A 20,251-nucleotide genomic window follows, 5' to 3' on the forward strand; every position below is an offset into this window, starting at 1 on the left:
AGCTCCGTGTTTCCTCCGTGTGGCCCCTCCTCACTTACCTCTGGCCCCCAGTATCACAGGCCGGTGACCCACTGACCCACTGTACCGCACCGCTTCAGGCCAAAGACTTTTATTGGATTTTTTTTTTTTTCATATACAAACAACTTTAAATGCAAACTTCCTCATTTATTATTATTGATCATTATCATTTTTTTGATTTTTTTTTTTTTTTTGTGTGTGTGTTTGGCTTCTACAACACGTCGATTTTTTTTATTAACTTTAAGATGCCGAGTTGTGAGCGCTTGGAAACTAAGGTGGTGTGCTCAAAATCACTTTTCTGATTACTCTTTATGAGTGCATTAGTGAAACTGTTGGATTTGCCCAAAATCTGAAGCATTAAATTGGATATAACAAACACTGAAGGTCTTTAGGACTGATTTTCATAGTAGCCCTGGCCTGTTGTGGCTCTGCTACACTACAGGTTCAAGTGGAAGTTGTGACTTGCTAATTTAAAAAAAGATGTTACTCATTATACAGTACAAATAATACATTCACTAAAATACTAAATAAATCCACTACAAATTCCGTTTTTAAAACACTAAAAGATTCAGATTTCTCATATAACGTGTGGGGCCAAAATTAATTATATTAGATTTTTATTTGATTATGGGTCGTATTATAGCTATGCTGTTGTTTAATAATAATTAATAATAATAATGTGATGTGGATGTCAAGACATGTAGAATTAAGAAAAGCTTTACCTGAATAACAAAGACGGGTATCTGAAGACTAAAATATACACAACTGAAGGATTTAACTGTTACAAAGTTGTAAAAAATCAGCCTCTAATCTCTTTAAGCCTAGTTACAGCAAAACATGAATTGCACTTTGACTAAAAACACATTTATTTGTTGGTACAAAAAGCACAACTTCATCGCACAACACAGTACAAAACAAACCGAATCCACAGGTGTGACTAAGTGCAACAGTAGAGCAGCATGTTTGCCAAATGCTTTTATTTAATTAATCTCTTCCAACATCTTTTCATTAAACATTCATTATATTGCTAACAGAACAAATCTCTCCGTTAATGGGCACAGCTGAAGTCGAGTTTGAAGCCCTCTACAGATTAAAAGGAATGAGCACTGATGTGTGGCACCCACACAACAAGCTAGCATATTTAATACTGCACCTTCAAACGTCTCCTGTGTTTTATTCCAACAGCAAACATGTTCTCGGATATTCATTTTTTTTGTCAGTTTCCCCCGTCATAAACTGTACAATGCCGATTGAAACAGGAAGTTTGCTGCAGCTAGGAGGCAAGCTCTCCCTCACCCTCTGATTGAGATCAATAGGTTTCCACAGTGCTCTGTACTCACTGTGCACCACTGCAGTAAAGAGAGAATCCATCAAAAGCAGCCGGGTGCATTACACAACCTCTGGCCCCCAGCCCACGATGATTTCACATTCATGGAAGTGCAATGCCTGAAAATGACTAAAAAAGGCAGCTCCTTGCCAGCGTGACAAATACTATCAGACTCAGATATTAGAACATAGAACATTTCAATTTATTTTCAATTTATTTCTCTTTCATTTGTATATAGTGACAGAATATCCTGTTGTTTTGCGACCGTCATAACCCGATTATGAAACTATTTATGGGTGTGAGTCTGTCCAGAGCAAGCCGACCTGTTGTTTGTTCAGTGTCTGATGCCAGTTGGAGCCATTAGCCCCCTTTGCTGAGTGGATTATGACCATTTTGTTGGTGACCTACTGCGCTAGCTTTCTGGAGGGCCACTACTTGGGCTCTAAAAAACTCCCAAAATGCCACAATTGGCTGCTGGTCCAATCTGGCAGACAGACAGGGAGACTTAAACAATGAAAAATGGATTACAAGGTCTGGCTGACCTCTCAAGTGATGAAGAACTCAACTTTCTCACCATCCGACTTTTTCACAACTCTCCATTGTACTTCGATACTTCCTCCTCCTCCTCCTCCTGTCCCCTGCTTGCGGAGATAGAAGAAGTCCTCCTTTTACGGCTTGGTGCCATCACACTTTGATATGTCAAACACAAAACTCACAAAACTAGCTACATTCAGTAGTTTTTGTAATATTTTTTTGTCAAATTAAGAGGCTGTACACTTAAAGACAGTATGTGTTACCCATAAGGCACAGCACGCATTCTCAACCACGCTCAGTGTCTCGCCAAATCTCAAGTCCCTTTTTCACTGCTACATTTTTTGGTGTAAACATAAATGGAAACACCAATCCTATAATAATTAATTCATGTATGGCAGTGGGACGAATGGTGGACATTGCAGGGGGAATGGTACAAAGTCGGGATGCACAGGGACTGTCTGCTTCTACCAGGTTCTTGTCTCTAATACCAGATTAGGTGGAGTAATATGTGTGCCAGGAATGATTCTCCACCTGGGTTAATCCACGGCAGAGGACACGGGTTTATCCAGGAGGAATCGCCATTCTGCCTTGCCTGCCTGCCACCCGCTGTGTATCAGTGAGGTAAATTAGGATTTATAATCCAGTATTTGTGTGCTGTTTACATGGTTCAGGTTTTCATATAGAATGTACCTAATTTTATTCTATCAAAAGAAGTGTCTTCAGTCCACAAACCGCTCTTCCACTCTCTGCTCCTCTCTCACAACTTTGACCAATCCTTTGGAGGATTTAAATTCTCCGAACACAGGAAGCACGAGTCACGGATTCAGCCACAAAACCAAGCCGTGTCTTCCCTCCACCGTCTCTTGATTGACAGCCGGTGCCAGACCGCGCCAGCGAATGCCAAGGCTTGTTGATGGATGGCACCTGCTTGTCCTCAGAAGAAATAATTTGAAGTCACGGGTGGGGAAGTGGTGCTCAAGCACTTACACATGGCTGGGGAGGGAGGGAGAGAGAGAGAGAGTTGCCAACCATCTGCGTACAGAGGGGCACTGCCAAGCGTCAGTCCCTTTTTCCGCCAGCCACTCAAAAAGACTCACAATGTCCCCAAATTAAACATGTTAGCTCATTTAAGCTACATTCAGCCCTAGTATTTGGTATTACGTAATAAAATCAATCATATTGCTTAGTGCCCTCTGGGTGCATTAAAGACTCTAATATAAGTGAGTAATTGATACCATCCAGTAGCTTTTCAACTATTTTTTGTATGTGTGTTGCACAGAATTCATTATTACTATACGACAACCAACTTCCTGCGGACACAAAGGGTTGAGGTCAAATATCCACATTTGCACGGCTCCAGAGAGCACATGGGCCACACGCGGGGCCAGCATAGCTACAATCTTAGTCGCGCACAAGTGTGGTTACCGGAGCTCAACCCTAAGATGTTGGCCGGTCTATATCCAACCTAGCAGCAAAGGTTGTTATTTCGCGGGGACTCTCTGGCCCACGAAGGAGGTGGGTGGGATCTCCTGGCAGGCACCGACCCGGCGGTTGACGTCCAGGAAGGGGGTCCTGTGGGCTGCCGCGCCAACCGTGCTGGCATCCGTGTGCGTGCCAACCCACTGCAGCACGCGGGCCGAGGGCCGGTGGTAGAGGGCCAACTGCCTGGAGCTGTAGCCACACATCCCGATCCCCAGGGCCCCCAGCAGCATGGCCATGCCAGGCATGCTCCTCTCAGCCGGGGGCGTCACGGGCACATTATGGTAGGCCTGGGTCTGAAAGGAGAGGATGAAATGCAATCAGAAGGAATGTCTGGTTTCCTAATTATTGTGCGAGTATGAAAGCTCAGAGCAGTCCAGATATAGCACACCTTCCTGACAAAGATTTATGATTTGTCAATGTGCTAAATTTATGCATGGATGCAGATCAACAGCCCCTCTGCTTCAAAACATTTGTCCGCATCATCTGACTGATCTACAATATGTCGTCCCCCCCCCACCCCACCCAACCAATCCCACAGAGATTAAAAACTCATCTCTCATTTACCAAATCGCAGTCCATCTCTTTTGACAAACAATAGGCACGTCTATTTCGCACTATGGGCAATTTCCTCAGTGGGCCCTTTGACAATTATAAAGCACACAGAGGCACAAATAATAGAAACTTCACAGTTTCAAATGGAGCTGTGTCACAGACGGTTAGGAAGCCATTCCAGTAGCTCACTCACCCGGTTCCCATTTCCATTTACAACGCAATGGACTATCACAGGCTCGCGTTTCTCCATTGTTTGCGATCAACACCACACAAAAAAGGTGATTGTGTTTTGTGAGCTAAGACAAAAGGCACACTGGGACAGAGCCGGGAACGAACGCATATTTGAGGACGGTGTGTATATGATATGATATGATAGTACTGTATTTCATCATCTTGTCACAACAATCTGTTGAGACACTGAATACATCGCTGTGTTATGGCGGCATGAGGCTCAGTGAACCAACTTGCGGTGTGCAGTGTCTCTGTCGATAAACTTCTGTACGAGCCCATAAAATCCAGCACCTTGCAAGCACTTCATTACATCAATGGCTGCTCTCAGATCTGTCAAAGTTATTTCATCTGCCATTTCCTTCTACTCCTTAAGGACCAGTAGAGACAGAGAATGCCACGCACCGTATAATCTAGGCTTCAAATCCAAGACATTGAGAGGGCCTTCCGCCTCTTTTGTTTTGAAGGTCTTAAATCATAACAAGATGCAACATTATTTGTATTAAAGTGCAATCCACTTCTGCTTCTAAGATCATTGGCAAGCAACTTCCAGTGACTCAGCACTTTATGTTCCTGCTGTCAGGCACTAAGGACAGCTTTACTGTCACTATGCAGCTAAGAGTGAAAATCACAGCACATCAAAATATATCTTTCTTGCTACAGTATCTAGTTGGCCCTAAATCTTGTTCGCCTTTACAACAAAGTACCAATGAAAGATTCAAACTAGTGTGACTTTATTTTATGAATAAAACCTGTTTTAAACCATTCAAAAGCTCCACACCGCTCACACTCACCTGCAGCAGCCTGATGTAGCCCGGAGTCAGTCTTGGGACTCTGTAAAACATTTCTGGAGCGTTCAACGATGGTCCTCCTAATGAATCAGGAATAAGATAGAGACCAGATAACACTTGGCTCTCTCCTTCTCAAGCTCCTCTTCCCCGGACTCCCAGAAAGGGAAACCCACTGACGGCGGGCTTGTCCTAGTATTCGCTGGGACACTTCAACCTGTGCTTAGAAATCTGATTCAGGACAAGCCTGCCCAGCCCTTATAACGTCTCTCCCTCCTGGCTTTACAGAATGGACGACCTGCAGGTGGTGTTTCTAATGGGATTACAGGAGCTGGCAAACAGGGACAAAGAAGTCCGTTTTAGCAGAAGGGAGGTTGAATGGAGTGCAGGGCTGGGTGACACTTAAACATCACAGCATACCGACTTTTAGTGGAATCATATTGAAATTATAAGTGCTGTTGTTTTAAAAATGTTGTTGTGGAAACTTATGAATACAAGCAAATTGTAATAAAAAAGAAATGATTAGGTTTCATTTTGTTTATAATGAATGCAGAGTTTGCATATATTTACCAGATTTAGGTGAATGCCAATACATATCAAAATATTCTTATTATTTTTACAACAGATATAACATCCAGTCATAATAGAGCATATTCATCTATGTATATAGTGAATATGTGTGGAGAATCAGATGGTTGGTTATGTACACAATTTGGAAGCAGATAACAGGATAATAGGAGGGTTTTGATTAACTTTTCCTCCCTAATCTGTCTGTTTGAAGGGTTTGACATCAAAACAATGTGAGTTAGGTGTTAACTCCTTCAGGTAGCATCGAGTGTAACTGTTTTCCGACTTCAGCAGTTCCTTTAATAGCTTTATACAGGAGTCCCAGCCCCAAGTAATTTGAAATCGGAGCCACTAGAATCCATTTGAATCTGCCAAGCGGTTTGATTTGGATGCGTTTCTGTTGACGTTGGCTTCTCCTGCCACGTCAGCAGATTTCTTTAAGCTTTAATATCCTTCCCTAGCCTAGGGGTCCTGGACGCAGAGTCAGGTCCTATAATGAGGTAGCTGTGCTGATAACGTCTCTCTCGCTGCAAGAGAGGAATTCTCTCCAGTGAGAGTAGCCAGCAATGACCTTCTCCTCATCTCTGGTAATAGGACCAAACTCTGCCTCCCAGCTAATGCATCCATGAATTCTCTCAAACTCTGGCATTAATGCCGCAAAGTCGGGATGCCACAGAAAGTTTTGATGCCTACTGGGTTTAATGCACGAAAAAGGAAACCATAAAGCATTAAAAGTAAAGAGGAAGAACTAAAGCCACTAATGACTTCAATGCTTGGAAATATTAAACAGGCAAGGTGAAGCAAAATATTGACAAGACCAAGAGGCTAAATGCTAGCTGCACTGTGAGGCTGTACTTGCTGATGTTTAGCAGGTTTAACATTAACCATGTTGACCATCTTGCTTAAAAAGTTGCGTGGCAGACAGCTGATGAGGAGCTGACACTCACTATAAAGCTCAAGCTGAGAAAGACTGTAGATTCAAGTGATAATTCTCTGTAGGTTCATCCCCACTAGCAAACCTTCTCATTGTCACGTTGTGATGCCTTGTTATTATAAAAGGGTTAATTACATCCGCTTTGACCAGAGTTATTCATTCTTCGGGGGGGACGACGACAAGAATGGCTGTACCAAATTCTGTGCAGATCCATCCAGTCAAAGTTGAGATATTTAACTGGATATGTGGACGCTTTTGCATGTGGATGGTGCTGGAGGAGATGTCGGGGTCACCAAAGTCTTAAGGATTCCTGCTTTGCGTACTGTGAATATCTGTGAATATCTGTACCAAATTGAAAGGCAATCCATCAAATAGTTTGTGTATTTCAGTTTGGCTGAAAGGGGTTGTTTGAACAACAGACAGATCGACATCCTGCGAGCCACAACGCTTACCTTGCTAAAAAAAAAAAGTCATTTAAAACCACTCATTACCACCTTTATATTGATGTTACATAAACATGTCAGGCAATGTGACCTTTTGCCCTTTTTGTCTCCCTCCGGCTAATGTCTGCAGAATGCGTCCCTGAGCTTCCACCAGACAGCACCTGGTGCGTCAATCCATGAACAGAGTCCACAGATGGCGGCCCTCATGCTAATTCCTCACCACTATAATTGTACAAACACACACACACACACACACACAGAGAGCTGTGTGTTAAAGTGTACAGTATAACCTGCTGGTGTTTTTACTGGTGCATCCCAGCTCTGGAGAGGTAACAGCTTCTTCTAGAGCTGGTACGTTGCAGACAACGCTCATCGGGTCATCGTCACAATGGCAGCGTAGAGCCGGGATAATACTCTGCCCTTTTCCTGAACTCATCCTCTGGCATAGAGTCACAGGCAAATGTATTAGAATAGATTACCTGAGAAGTAGACAGGTAGTGTGGAAGGTTAAGCTACCGACTCCCCGGGTGGTACTCGTCCTCAAGGTCCATCAACAACATTCAAGGCTGCTATATTGAGCGTGCAGTTAGATAAGGGCAACAACAACAACAAGTGTGTGTGTGGATCATAATAATGGTACTAATGATCCTTAAGTATAACCAGTATCGCATCTCTTGAGACTATTAATTAACCCAGTGCAGTGAGGTGAAACAGCATATTTAAAAAAGGCTTGTGGAACAGCAACTTGGTCAGAAATTGATTTGTGGTGAGTGTACTGTAGATAATTGAGGAGCTATTAGGTAAACTTGCTGGGTTTAAATGTCAAAACATACTGGAGCTCAGGTAGAGCTGACATTTGCTTCTCTGGTAATTAGAACGTTAGCTGAGGAGGACGGTTGTTATGTTAATACCAGTTAAGTGTTTGAAACAGGGCGTTATGTACCGTATTTTCCGCACTATAAGGCGCACTTAAAAGCCTTTAATTTTCTCAAAAAACGACAGTGCGCCTTATAATCCGGAGCGCTTTATATATGGATTAATTCTGGTTGTGCTTACTGACCTCGAAGCGATTTTGTGTGGTACACGGCGCTCTGTCAACATGTTTTAGTACGACTTTGGTAAACTACAAAGCCGCACCGCTTGCAGCATTACGGCCACCGTAGTCAGGAGCGTCGCGGAGTAATACATACTGTGCTTCACCATAATAACAGTGTGTGTGTATAAGGACCCAACATGGCTCCTGTCAAGAGACACGCTTACGACGCGGACTTCAGACTCAAGGCTGTCAGTCACGCAGTAGAACATGGGGATAGAGCAGCTGCGAGAGAATTCAACATTAATGAATCAATGCTACGGAAGTGGAGGAAGTTTGACTGACTGACTGTTTTGTTTCGCTTAATGCGCCTTATAGTCCGGTGCGCCTTATATATGAAAAAAGATCGAAAATAGACCATTCATTGACAGTGCGTTTTATAATCCAGTGCGCCCTATAGTGCGGAAAATACGGTAAGATAATGACTAACTTCAAGCTTACTCATGGTGCGCAGAAGGATTTGCCAAGCTCAGTATTAACAGATAGAAGACATGAAAATGGATCAGACAAGGGAAGATCAAATGGAAAAAAAAAAAATGAATTATACAAATATGTTGTGCAGCATCTTGTAAAATCCAACGTTGTGCAGTGTAAAAAGTACAACATTTGAATAAGAAATGGAGCACAACGGGAATAATCATTGGGTAGCGTCTCTGCTTCAGTGTGAGTCACTGCCTCATGGGTGCATCGGAGAAAGCTGTCTTCTTCTCTCCCTGCATGGGTAGAATGTCTGTGATCCAGTACTGGAACAGTGAAACGACTGCAGCGGTTTCTTCTAAAACCGCAAAGAGACAAAAGAGAAACATTTCAGTTCGAGCTGACAACACAAATACCAGAGGAACAGTCAGTGTTTCACCAAAGAGACTTCGATTCTGTTACCATAATACCACAAAATCCTCAGCCAGTGTTCAAACGTACTTCCAACCTCTCTGCATGTCGCACATTCAACCTAACAAGTCTGTCTAGAATGTTCCTTTTACTTATTCTCTAACATTCAAATTCAATTTAGGGAATCTATTCGGAACACAAAATGGACTATAAAAGGGGAGCGGTCAAGCCAATGTCGTTTAAGGAAGATGAACTCCGGGGTGCGGTAAAATATGCTCAAAGAACATCTGCAGCCAATCAATTGCCGCACCAAGGGCAGATAGAGGGAGCAGAGCTTTGATGAGCTCACTCGAAGAACTTTAAAAAGGGCACACCTCTCCATAAGCACATGGATTAGCTCCTGCATGGCAGCAGATGATGTGGGTTATATTAATATACAGAATCCTGCTATATCAATGTGGATGTCTGATCAAACCTATCAAATAATTAAAAAAATGGTCACACTGCAGCGATTCAAATATAGCGAAAATGCCAGTGCCTTCCCCTGAAATGACACAGCAAAGTTGAGTTGAAGGCAAAACTTTGCAGATTTTCACAAAGATTCATTCACAATGAAGTATTTAAGAGCAGTGAATGGAAGCATGACTCATTCAGTATGAGTCGGCTGAGGAGGAAGGGTTTGCAGGTGCATGGAGAGGATAGGCACAACTAAGGCCGGCTATATTGTGGGCTCTGCTTGCAAAAACTTAAACTTGTTCTTTTTCATGGTGTTGTCCCGGCAACGGGGACGAGCAGAGAGAAGCGGCACACCGATAGGGCTGTGGCCTGAATCTCCTGGCTCCTCTCTCTCTCTCGCTCTTCCTCTCCCTCTCTCTCTCACACATAAACACTTGTGTACGTGACAGCAGCAAAGTCCCCGCTGATCCTATTATGCGGCTGGCTATCCAACCGTGCAGACGCACAAATACACATGCACAGGTGAAAAAAAAAACATTCCCGGGGACTCGTGAGCAAAAAGGCAAGACGAGCAAGATGAAACGTGTTTGTTAACTCATAGAGGAGGTCACCTGTGTGTGAGGTGTAATATGGAGAGGGCCTGCTCTAGTAGGGCAAATTAAGGTACTGCACAGGTAAAGGAGTGCAATAGAAGGCAAGTACAGACAGACGGAGGCATGTATTGACCTGCAGGGACGGGTCAATAAAGTACCTGGGGCAGATCCCAGCAAGAAGAGGCCAGTATGGACAGGGATGAATGTATGAAACAAGCATGGAGCAGCACTCATCAGTTTCATGTCATGGTAACCTTTCCATTCATTTTTAATTGTCGATGTTTAAAATCGATCGATGCATCACTGACCCGCAGACATAGGAGAAGTGTGGAAGAGCTCCCCCAGTGCTTTCTCCAGTTTGTCTGCCTGTTGCTGCTGAACAAAGGCCTTGAGACCGGAGAGCTGCTTCAGGACAGCGGGGGGCAGGCATCCGCTGGCTATGCTGCTCAAGAGGTCATTCACCGTCCCAGACAGGAGAGGGCGATGGTCTGCACGCACCGAGGCTGTCGGGGCACAAAGAAGAGAGAGGTGGTCTGTTAACGAGAGGCATCGACATCATGATTTAGTATTTTCTGTAACATTAGGGGAGTGTAATTCACCTAGAGCTGACAAAACCAAAAAAAATGTACCTTTAGAATTTGCATATACAGCAACAGATGTTTAAAAAATATTTTTAGAGACGCACTTGTATATCCGTTTCCCATATTAGATAACTCTCTAGACTGTATCTTCACAATAGGGAAAACATTCCTAGTATATGTTTTAATAAACAAAGCAGACTGGGTAAATCTAAAATCTGTGCAGTCTAGCCAGTTGTCATTAGTGTCACTCATTCACTTGGCTGCTCTGCTAGGTTCAGAGGTCAACACTGGTCATGGCCTAATCTTCAGTAAACTTACTGGTTGGCTGGATTTTATATCGTCAGTCTGATGAAAATAATCCTCATACTAAACATTATTTCATTTGTAACTTTAATAATATCTGAAGCATTGTTAAATGTGTAATAGTGGGCAAATCTTGGCTTGGTTTCATTTGAAATAAATGTTCATTAAATCAAAGCTGTTGACAATATTTACTAGTTGGCGCTGAGACTTTTAGCTTTTACCCTTTAATCTAATTACTGGTGCTATTTGTGTTTTTGACTGCTCTTCTGTTTGGTTCATGCTGGCACCGGCACATCATCTCTCCAAAGAAGCACAGATGTGCTGTGGTTGAAGTGCAATGAATTCTGTTCCAGTTTTCATCATTTGGCAGAATTTAATTATGCGTTTGTTAACTACATCTTAGAAAGCCACCAGCACCCAAAATGAATCAAAAAATTATGAAACTATTCCTTGGCAGGGCGTTTATTTTCAAAATATTAACATTAAGGTAGCAAAAGCTGAAGCAATGGCTACAAGATGTAGCACAGAGAAGGCTCGGAACTAGCTGACCCTAAAAGGAAAGCACCGCCCTGATCAATACTTACAATCTGACATATAGATTTCCATTGTTGTCCTGAGGAATTCTGACACCTCAGCAGCTCTCCTCTTGTTGTTATCGTCCTCGTCTTCCTCCTCCTCCTCCCCATCTTTTCGGTATGTGAACTCCAGTGCGGTGGCCCGGGGCATCAGACCCATGGAGAGCAGCTTCTCTTTGTGCCGTTTCTTCTTCAGCTTCCTCTTCTTGTTCTTGCTAATGTGCTCTCCTCCCTCATCCTCAGGTGTCCGACTCTGACCTGTGCTGGACTCACTCACTGGAGCTGCATCACCTTTCCTAGAGTTTTGGTGGAGGGCTGGTTTCTTTTTCCTTCTCTTCCGTTTTCTTTTCTGTTCTTCCTCCTCTTTATCTGGGTCTGATTCCTCATTGGTATCATGGACGCTCTCCTCTGTGGGCAACAAGATCATAAACTCTTGATTAGTATTAAAATATAGTTTAATCTATATAATGCATTGCAGCCTCGACTCTTGAGGAAAATCGTTGTGTTCACATTGTCAATAATTGATTCTGTCTCACATATTGGGGCTGGGTGGGCAGATATGGGTTTGTTTTCACCTGCAAAATATATGAGAGTGAGCAGGTTTCCTTCCAGCCAATCACTGCACCAGCTGATCCCACTAATTAGACACTCAGTCTTTATGGCTGATTGCATTCTAATCAGCTCAATCAGCTGGTGTGCGTACTGATTCGAAATAAAAACCTGCTGAATCTTGACCTCATATGGAGCAAACCAGAGACCAAAGGTGGTTAATACGAGAACAATAGAATCAGTATACTGTATGTGTGGTGTTATGTGTAGCCTCTTGAGAAAGTAGCAGACAAAATCCTCCATTCAGTCTTTTTAATTCTTTCTGTTTGTACGATGGAGTCTACGTCTTCCATGCTGATTGTAACAATTTCTCTTATTTCGACTCCAGCATCCAACACTCTGATGAAAGAACCAATAGAAACGAGGCAAGAGGGCAGGCTATGCATTAGCTTTTCATACACACACTCAAACACGTACACAAAAGTAGCACAACAATAAATGTTATCAGTGTTAAGTCTCTCTTTTGTTGTGTCTTATAACTTGAAACATAAATGTAGAGACCTGAGCTGAACTGTGCGCCCACACAGTCACAGAGATCTTGCTGGCTGAGCATCTTCCTCTCCACCTCCCCTCTGCTTAACAACTCAAGAGACATTAAGAGGTCAAAGAAACCGGCTCACATAGAATTCTTAGTGACCCTTAGAGAGTAGCAAACTGGCTCGCAGCCAGAGACAGAAACAGTACAGCGGCGAACAACACTGAAAAGCAAGTGGAAAGAGAGAGACACTTTTTCGACTTGGTCCATCATGGATTTTGGTGACAAAAGGTGAAAATTATCTCGAACGTACTGTCATTTGTTATTCATCTAATGTACCATTTGAACAGAGCTGTACCATTTGCTGCTGTCATGCGAGTGCATTAAAATGAACCAAATTATCTTAAATCAATGTGTGTGTTCAAGCCTCAATGCACTTCTTAAATAGCCATATCTGTCATAATCGGTATCAAAGAATTGAGACAAACACTGAAAAATAAGGATTATATATCATGTTTTGTCATGATAACTTAGAGACGGCAGTGTACATCAAAAAGTGTTTCCCCTGGTTGTTAATAGAATACCCAGTGCAGCAGACAGCAGGTAGAGTAACACAGAACCAGCCCAGACTTTAGATTGCAATTACCATCGAGGCTCACTTCCCACTAAATCAAAACATGTTCGATTAAGGCGCCGTTAGGCAGACGAGTGTGCTTGATCAAACTTGACCATATCATTTATTCTAGTGGTCACAGTTAGTCCCTGCACCGTCTCAGCCAACAAATCTGTTCTATTTCATTGAGGTAAAGCCGAAGCCTGTCAGGTAGATTGGAGGACAGCATTAGGGAAGATGATGAGCACACAGACACGTGTAATGAGCCAGGACTCTTATAACTGTCTGATCATTCCACCTGTTCATGAGAAGAGAAAGTGCCTCAGACAAAATAAGCAGTCTTTGAAATAATGCATTCAACTGCAGCATGAGTTGTAGCATAAGTGCTACAAGTTTACTCTGACAAACAAAACAGATTAAAGTGTAAACAACCAAGGCTCAAACACCATCTGTGCTGCATTAAAGTTTTATCCCCAGATCAGAAACACAATTGATCATCGCTGTTTGTTTCCATTAGAGCCAATCAAGAAGAGTGACTTTAACACTTGGGGGAGCCAGCCTGGAGAAACCCCTTGCAGTAAATCCCCCCTGGCTTTATGGTGCACAGCCAGTGGCGGTTCTACATGGAATTACACCCCGGGCGAGACCCCTCCGAGTCCCCGCCCCCCGCGTTTTTTTTTTTTTTTTTTTTTTTTTTTACTAAATAAATGAAAGACAAACTGTGCACAATTGCAAAAAACCTTTTATAGAACTTTAAATAGGGAATCAATGTGCACAATTATGCACAACACAGTATAAGTTACAACATACAAGTGGAAAAAATATCAGATATAGAAAAAAATGAAGAAGAGCAGAGAACATTAAGAATACTATACAAAAAAGAGCAGAGATACAATAATATAAAATATTAAGGATAATATACAAATACAAAATAGAATAAATAAACACACATGTAAAAACACACTTAAGAAAATCTAATTATTACACTATTGCACTAAGAACAGAAAACACAAACTAAGAAACACTAAGAAACTAAAACTTAACCTTTCTGGCCTTCCTTGATGCAAAATCCTCAATAATGTCATCGTATGAAATTTGCTCCCCTATTGAGTGATTAATACTGATGACAGCAAGGCCAGTCAGCCGTTCCTGAGACATGGTTGACCTAAGGTAGGTCTTAATCAACTTTAGCTTTGAAAAGCTCCTCTCTGCTTGAGCCACTGTGACTGGCAGAGTAAGCGCAATCCTGAGGGCAGTCCAAAAGTTGGGGTAGATCTCCGTTAGATCCTTATCATACATCAAAGTGATAAGCTCAAGGAGGCTCATTGATTTTGATGGCAGTTCAGGGAAGTTCTTAATTTCTTGAACAAGCTCTCTACTGTCCAGATCAGAGTGCCCTTCAAAGTGCAGTGTGGTGCCTAGTGCCTCGCATTGCTCTGCCAGCTCCTCACCTGGAAGACTTGGGAAGTTCGTCAGAAATCCAAATTTGTTTCCCACATTTTCCAATGTGGAAAACCTCTCCTTAATGGCTGACATGGCTGAATCGACAACAACATTGAAGAATTCAACCTCCAACTTCCTAAGTGCATCACTGATAGGCTCATCATGCGATTCAAATGAAAAGTGGCGCTTTGTAGACCTGAGCCTTTTCTGTTTCAAAACAGCCTCCACATTCATATCTTCACAGAGGTCTTTTGCCGCCATCTGTGCAGTCACAAAGCCACTTGCCCTGTAGCTCTGGAGACCTCTTTCAGTCTTCTTCAAAAGACCCACAACTATGTCCACATCCATACCAGGAGACTGCATGAGTTTGCTGACATTCTGTATTGCAGATAGCATGTCATACCAAACAACCGTGCAGATGCTGAAGCGGTACGACCCCACCTCCTCAGACAAAGACTGGGCCTCCGCCTTTATAGCAGAGTCTTTGGTGTGGTCTCTCACCTCGATCAAAGCCTCTCTCACGGCAGCTCCCTGATACCTCATGGGCTCGACGCTCTTGATCTTGCTCTCCCACCTTGTTTCTGCCCACATCTTTAAGGTGATGCTCACATATTTCTTCAATATGGACCATCTTTGGGTGGAGGCTGAAAATAGTGTGTAGAGCTTTTGCAAGACACCAAAGTAGCTCATGGCATCAACAGATCCCTTTGCAGCATCACACACAACTAAATTCAATGTATGCGCCCCACATGGCACAAACAGAGCTCTGGGATTCTTTTCTAAGAGCCTGGCTTGAACTCCCTTATTTTTGCCCCTCATGTTGGCTCCATTGTCGTATGACTGTCCTCTGCAGTCTTCAAAAGGAATTCCCAACTCCTCAAGTCTCTTCAGGATCATGGATGACAAGTGATGGCCTGTGGACTCCTCTGCCTCCAAAAATCCCATAAAATGCTCCTTGATATGGGGCTTCTCCATCAGTGACACCACTCTAATTACCACTGATAACTGTTCTGTGTGGCTAATGTCCGGTGTGCAGTCCAGAATAATTGAAAAAAACTTGGCGTGCTTGATGTCATCAACCATAGTAGATGTTATTTTGCTGCTCAATAAACCAATGAGCTCATTTTGCACATGCTGGCCAAGGTAGCTGTTGTGACTTGCTCCTCTTGTGACACGGTTAAGGTGATCTTTCATTATGGGATCAAACCTGGCCATCAATTCAACCTCTTGGAGGAAATTCCCATTTGATGGTGTGAAGAGTGTTTCTGTGTGTCCCCTGAGAGCCAAATTACGAACTGCCAGTGACTGCACAATAGCAATGAGACGGGTCAGCACTGCTCTCCATCTCATCCTCTCAGCCTCCACAAGTGCCATCTCCTGCTTGTCGATGGTTTCCCCACTTCTTAACCTCACTGACAGTTCCTTCCATGCTTTCATGGAATTGAGGTGTTCTGGACTACCCTCATGTGCTGTGAGGTTTGCGCTTGCATGTTTCCAATTTGACATTCCTGACATTGTCAAATTAGTGAGCCTCTTTGAAAACAGTTTGCAGCAGAAGCAAAAGAGGCTGTTGTTCTTCATTGAATACACCAGCCAACTTCTTGCCATCTTTTCACCACTAACTAATGTTTTCGTAAAATATTGGTGGTGGCAACTTCTCCCATCACTCTCATTCTTCCGAAAAACAAAGTTAGGTGGCAACCTACTTGGTCCTCTTCGAACCAGCTCAGTCCGAATCCTGTCAGTCAGAGGTGAGGGCCAGCTAGCAGGGTCAGTAGACAGAGGCTCATCTTCAGTGGGGCTCAGTGGGGGTTCAGCTCCAGGTGTTTCTATCAGACAGCATATTGGCACATTAGTCAAAGCACAAGCCAGTGGAACATAACACATATTTATTTTTAAATTAAATGTCCCCGAGCATTGTCCAGTTGTCTTCTAGCCTGGGCGCAACCCCTCCACAAATAAACACACACACACACACACACACACACACACACACACACACACACACACACACACACACACACACACACACACACACACACACACACACACACACACACACACACACACACACACACACAACACAGAGATATGCAAAAACCAACCTGAAGGCTCATGCTGGGGAGAAGTAGGCCTAGAGGCAAAGAGGTCTTCATCCTCAATGTCAGATATTTGAGGGGACACTGCTGACGACATAGATGGTGGCTCATCCTGAAGGGTCAAGACCATTCCAGAATGTGTAGCTGATGAGGTAGATGGCTGCTCCTCCTCATCCTGATCTTCAGCAGAGTCCTGTCTAGCGGGGGAGGTGGGTGGCTCATCCTGACCACCAGTGGCAGAGGATGCTCCAAAATATTTTAGAAGTGCCCCTGAAATTGACATCAAAAGACCGGAGGCTACAATATAACTCTATACAAAACATCCATGAATTCAAATAAACAAATTTAAATAAACATGCCCTTACTGCCTACATGCTAAATATCTGCCATAAGACGCTATATTAACCTATCTTTCAGGGAGGAACAATTAGCTGCTTGATTACTGCATATAATTCTATAGATTTGACTTATGACTGGTAAACTATACTTTGTCACGAAATGGAGCGAATGGCAAATGTTCCGTCTTTGAAACTGCCCTCAGAAGATGAACATTCCGTTGGCTTATTACACGGCCCAACGTCAACCGAAATGATGGAAATAAATAATAACTGAACGTGTAACAGTTTTGTTGCAAAGCACAATCTTATCGTGAAATTAGAACTCGTGTTTATTGAGTTAAAACCGAATTATTGTTGTATAATCATATCATAGGCAGCATATTAGCAGGCTAACAAATGTAAGAGTTATTCCACCAATTAACATTAGCCATTCATCATGACATGGATACTGTAATAATCATACAGAAAGAACATAGTGGCATACCTTTTTGTTTTGATCGTTTCTCCTCTTCTTCTTTTCTTTTTTTTCGAAATTGCGCTCCTGATGGCTTTTGCCTTTTTCTATCCATCTCTGTGCTTATTTTGCACTCGACAATCAACAAATTTCCCATCCCCCCAACACTGTCACTCGTACAGAAGTTTAGACTAAACCAATTCACCTTGCCCTTGGTGACACTTAATCGTTCAGCATTACATATTTGTATAAGCCATTTCACACAATTCAGAAAAACAAAAAACGTGCAGGAATTATAGGCCTGTAATTATAATATTATGAATGTGCGTTTTTTGCAAGAAAGTCGAGGTGTGACTGACTTGCGCCCACTTATTGTATTATAGTATTGCTCTATAGCCTACAGTGGATCCCCCCGTCCCCCCACTTGTCTGTTCCAAGGTGAACTTTTCCCCCGCCCTCCCTCCCCTTCCCCGTTTTCACACATAGATGTCACCTTCTTAGCAAGCAGGGGCGCAAGCAGGAGCGCCTGCAGCCGCAGGGGGCGCCAATTCGCCAATTCCCCACAGTGATATGATAGATAATAGAAAACCGCTTCGCAGCCCAGATTATTATTTATTTATTTACTTGGTCGTTCCGCCCCCCACGTGGCTTGAAAAAGTGCCGCCCGGGCCACCGCCCGGGTGGCCCGTGTCTAAAACCGCCACTGCCCTGGCTTTATGGTGCACAGCACAAGTCCATAAATGTAAGATTATGGTTGTCTTACCAGCTGGGTCCTCAGCACTATTTATGCTTTCTAGCTGGGGGAGTGTGACGGACTTCTCTGAATCCGTCTTGTAGTCTGCAGGAGGAGGTAGGGCTGTGTACATCCGCTTGCCCGGATTGGCTGCACTGTGTGTCGTCCCAGCATCCCCTGGGACAAACATGGCAAATAAAAGAAGGTTATATGTAAGAGCAGCAGGGTGGTATTCTGGGATGGCCAAGTATGGTTGGTTGGTATATTATTGTGTGCATTTTGGGAAAGAGCGCGAGATTCCAGATAAACTTAAACGGGACCTCACCAATGGCAGTGTCCTGTTGAGAAGCTTTTCTTTTCACATGGCTTTTTCTGGATAGAGCCTCTACTATGCTCGGTGGGCTGGGTTCCTTCTCCGGTTTGGCAGCTTCAGGGTAAAGCTTCTGGAGAACTTTTGATTGAAATACTAAGAGACATAGGAAAAAGGACACAAAACAGAGATAACACCAGCTGTTAATCATATGCATTACACTTGCAAAATATTATCTTGAACCTCAACCCCCAAAAATCAGTTTAACAATGTCGATCAAGTAAAGTGTGGGCTTCATACTTTGATGTAGAACAAAAGGATGAACTGACCAGCTTGACCAACAACCTTGAATCAACCTGGTGCAGGTTGATGGGACATGTGCATGTTGAATGCATTGTTGCCTATAACTGCTATTATATTTGACTACTTTACTACTAATATTAAAAATGATAATGGTTATTATATACAGTACCAGTCAAAAGTTTGGACACATCTTCTCATTCAATGGTTTTTCTTTATTTTTTTCTACATTGTAGATTAATATTGAAGACATGCACACTATGAAGGAACACATATGGAATTATGTGGTAAACAGACAAATGCTCAACAAACCAGAATATGTTTTATATTTTACATTCTTCAAAGCAGTTGAATGAGAAGGTGTGTCCAAACTTTTGACTGGTACTGCACTTTGTAAAGCACCAAGTTTGACGCAGTTCTAACCAATACATTTTTGTCAAACTATGAACTAAATACAGAACAAAAACAGCAACATCAAGATGAAAGACATCAGCAGAAACAAAGCTGTACAGGATCTCCATGTGAAGGAGGAAGGCTCTCATGATCTGACATCAGTATCAGAGCTAGAATCTGGCAGAGGAGCACGTGCGTTTGTTTACAACGTGACTAGAAGCCACTTCACGCGATACTTGGGCCGCTAACGTTAGCTTCGTCCGCTAGCTGGTTGAAGATTTATTATTTTAATGTAAATGAATGATATTATCGACGACAGTGGTGATGCTCACCTTCTTTCCTGCCTGCCATATTGACACGTGTGTGTGTGTGTGTGTGAGTGGAGGCGAAGAGGGCGGACCCTGAATGCAACACGTGGCTCCAGCTAATGAGCTAGCAGGTTAGCCACCCAGCCTGCTAGCCTTTACGACGAGGCTCCATTCATAAAACAGGTCCACACACCGGCGAAACCACGGCGCTGCTCCACAGTCCGTGTTCAGACAGATGGAGACATGGCCCGTGCTAACTGTGCACTGAATAAGCAGGTCGGCTCTGACTCCTCCCGCTGCAGGGACCAGCCCACACACTGGTCAGACTGGTCAGACTGGCTGCAGGAGGACCTCCCTCTAGCCGCGCCGGTTCTCATTCAGAAAAACGTCAATTTCATGGAAACATAACTCTCAGAAAAGACATGTACCCTTTGTAATATACATCTATATATGCTTTTAATCAGTGGAATCCACTCTTTAAATCGGCTCATAAAGCATCCTTGTTCTATGTATAGTATAGCATTGTTTTGAACTTCTCTACCACTGTGTGTTTGATGGAAAAGATAATATAAGATAAGATAAAATAAGATAATCCTTTATTAGTCCCGCAGCGGGGATATTTACAGGATTACAGCAGCATAGAGGATAGTGCAAACAAGAGACATAGTAAAAAAAATATACAAAAATAAGTATTATAAATAAGCAAATGAGCAATAAAAAAACTATGCAGAAACTATTATAACTATTGTATTGCAATATAAGTGTACAATTAACTGAGGCACATTTCTTCAGATATTTAATGTGACTCCTGGTTCCTTTTGAAAATGCTGTTATGTCATTTCCTGCCCAAAACTGTCAATCCAAGTTTATTGTT

The 20,251-nt window shown here is 42.9% G+C and overlaps 1 protein-coding gene across 2 annotated transcripts; it reads right to left on the reverse strand.

Moving 5' to 3' along the window:
- Positions 1-8,185: 8,185 nt before the first annotated feature.
- On the reverse strand, positions 8,186-19,646 carry LOC129103662 (glutamate-rich protein 1). Of its 2 annotated transcripts, XM_054614241.1 has the most exons (8): positions 19,402-19,646; positions 18,392-18,532; positions 18,097-18,243; positions 16,548-16,811; positions 16,149-16,271; positions 11,312-11,710; positions 10,152-10,346; positions 8,186-8,741 (listed from the first exon to the last, which is right to left on the reverse strand). In XM_054614241.1, the coding sequence occupies exons 1-8, from the start codon at positions 19,418-19,420 to the stop codon at positions 8,635-8,637; spliced, it is 1,395 nt and encodes a 464-aa protein (XP_054470216.1). In that variant the 5' UTR covers positions 19,421-19,646; the 3' UTR covers positions 8,186-8,634. The 2 variants fall into 2 exon arrangements, with proteins under 2 accessions (XP_054470216.1, XP_054470217.1); XM_054614242.1 differs by lacking the exons at positions 16,149-16,271; positions 16,548-16,811.
- Positions 19,647-20,251: the final 605 nt, after the last annotated feature.

This window comes from Anoplopoma fimbria, chromosome 15, assembly GCF_027596085.1.
Source record: "Anoplopoma fimbria isolate UVic2021 breed Golden Eagle Sablefish chromosome 15, Afim_UVic_2022, whole genome shotgun sequence".
Classification (NCBI taxonomy): Eukaryota; Metazoa; Chordata; class Actinopteri; order Perciformes; family Anoplopomatidae; genus Anoplopoma; species Anoplopoma fimbria.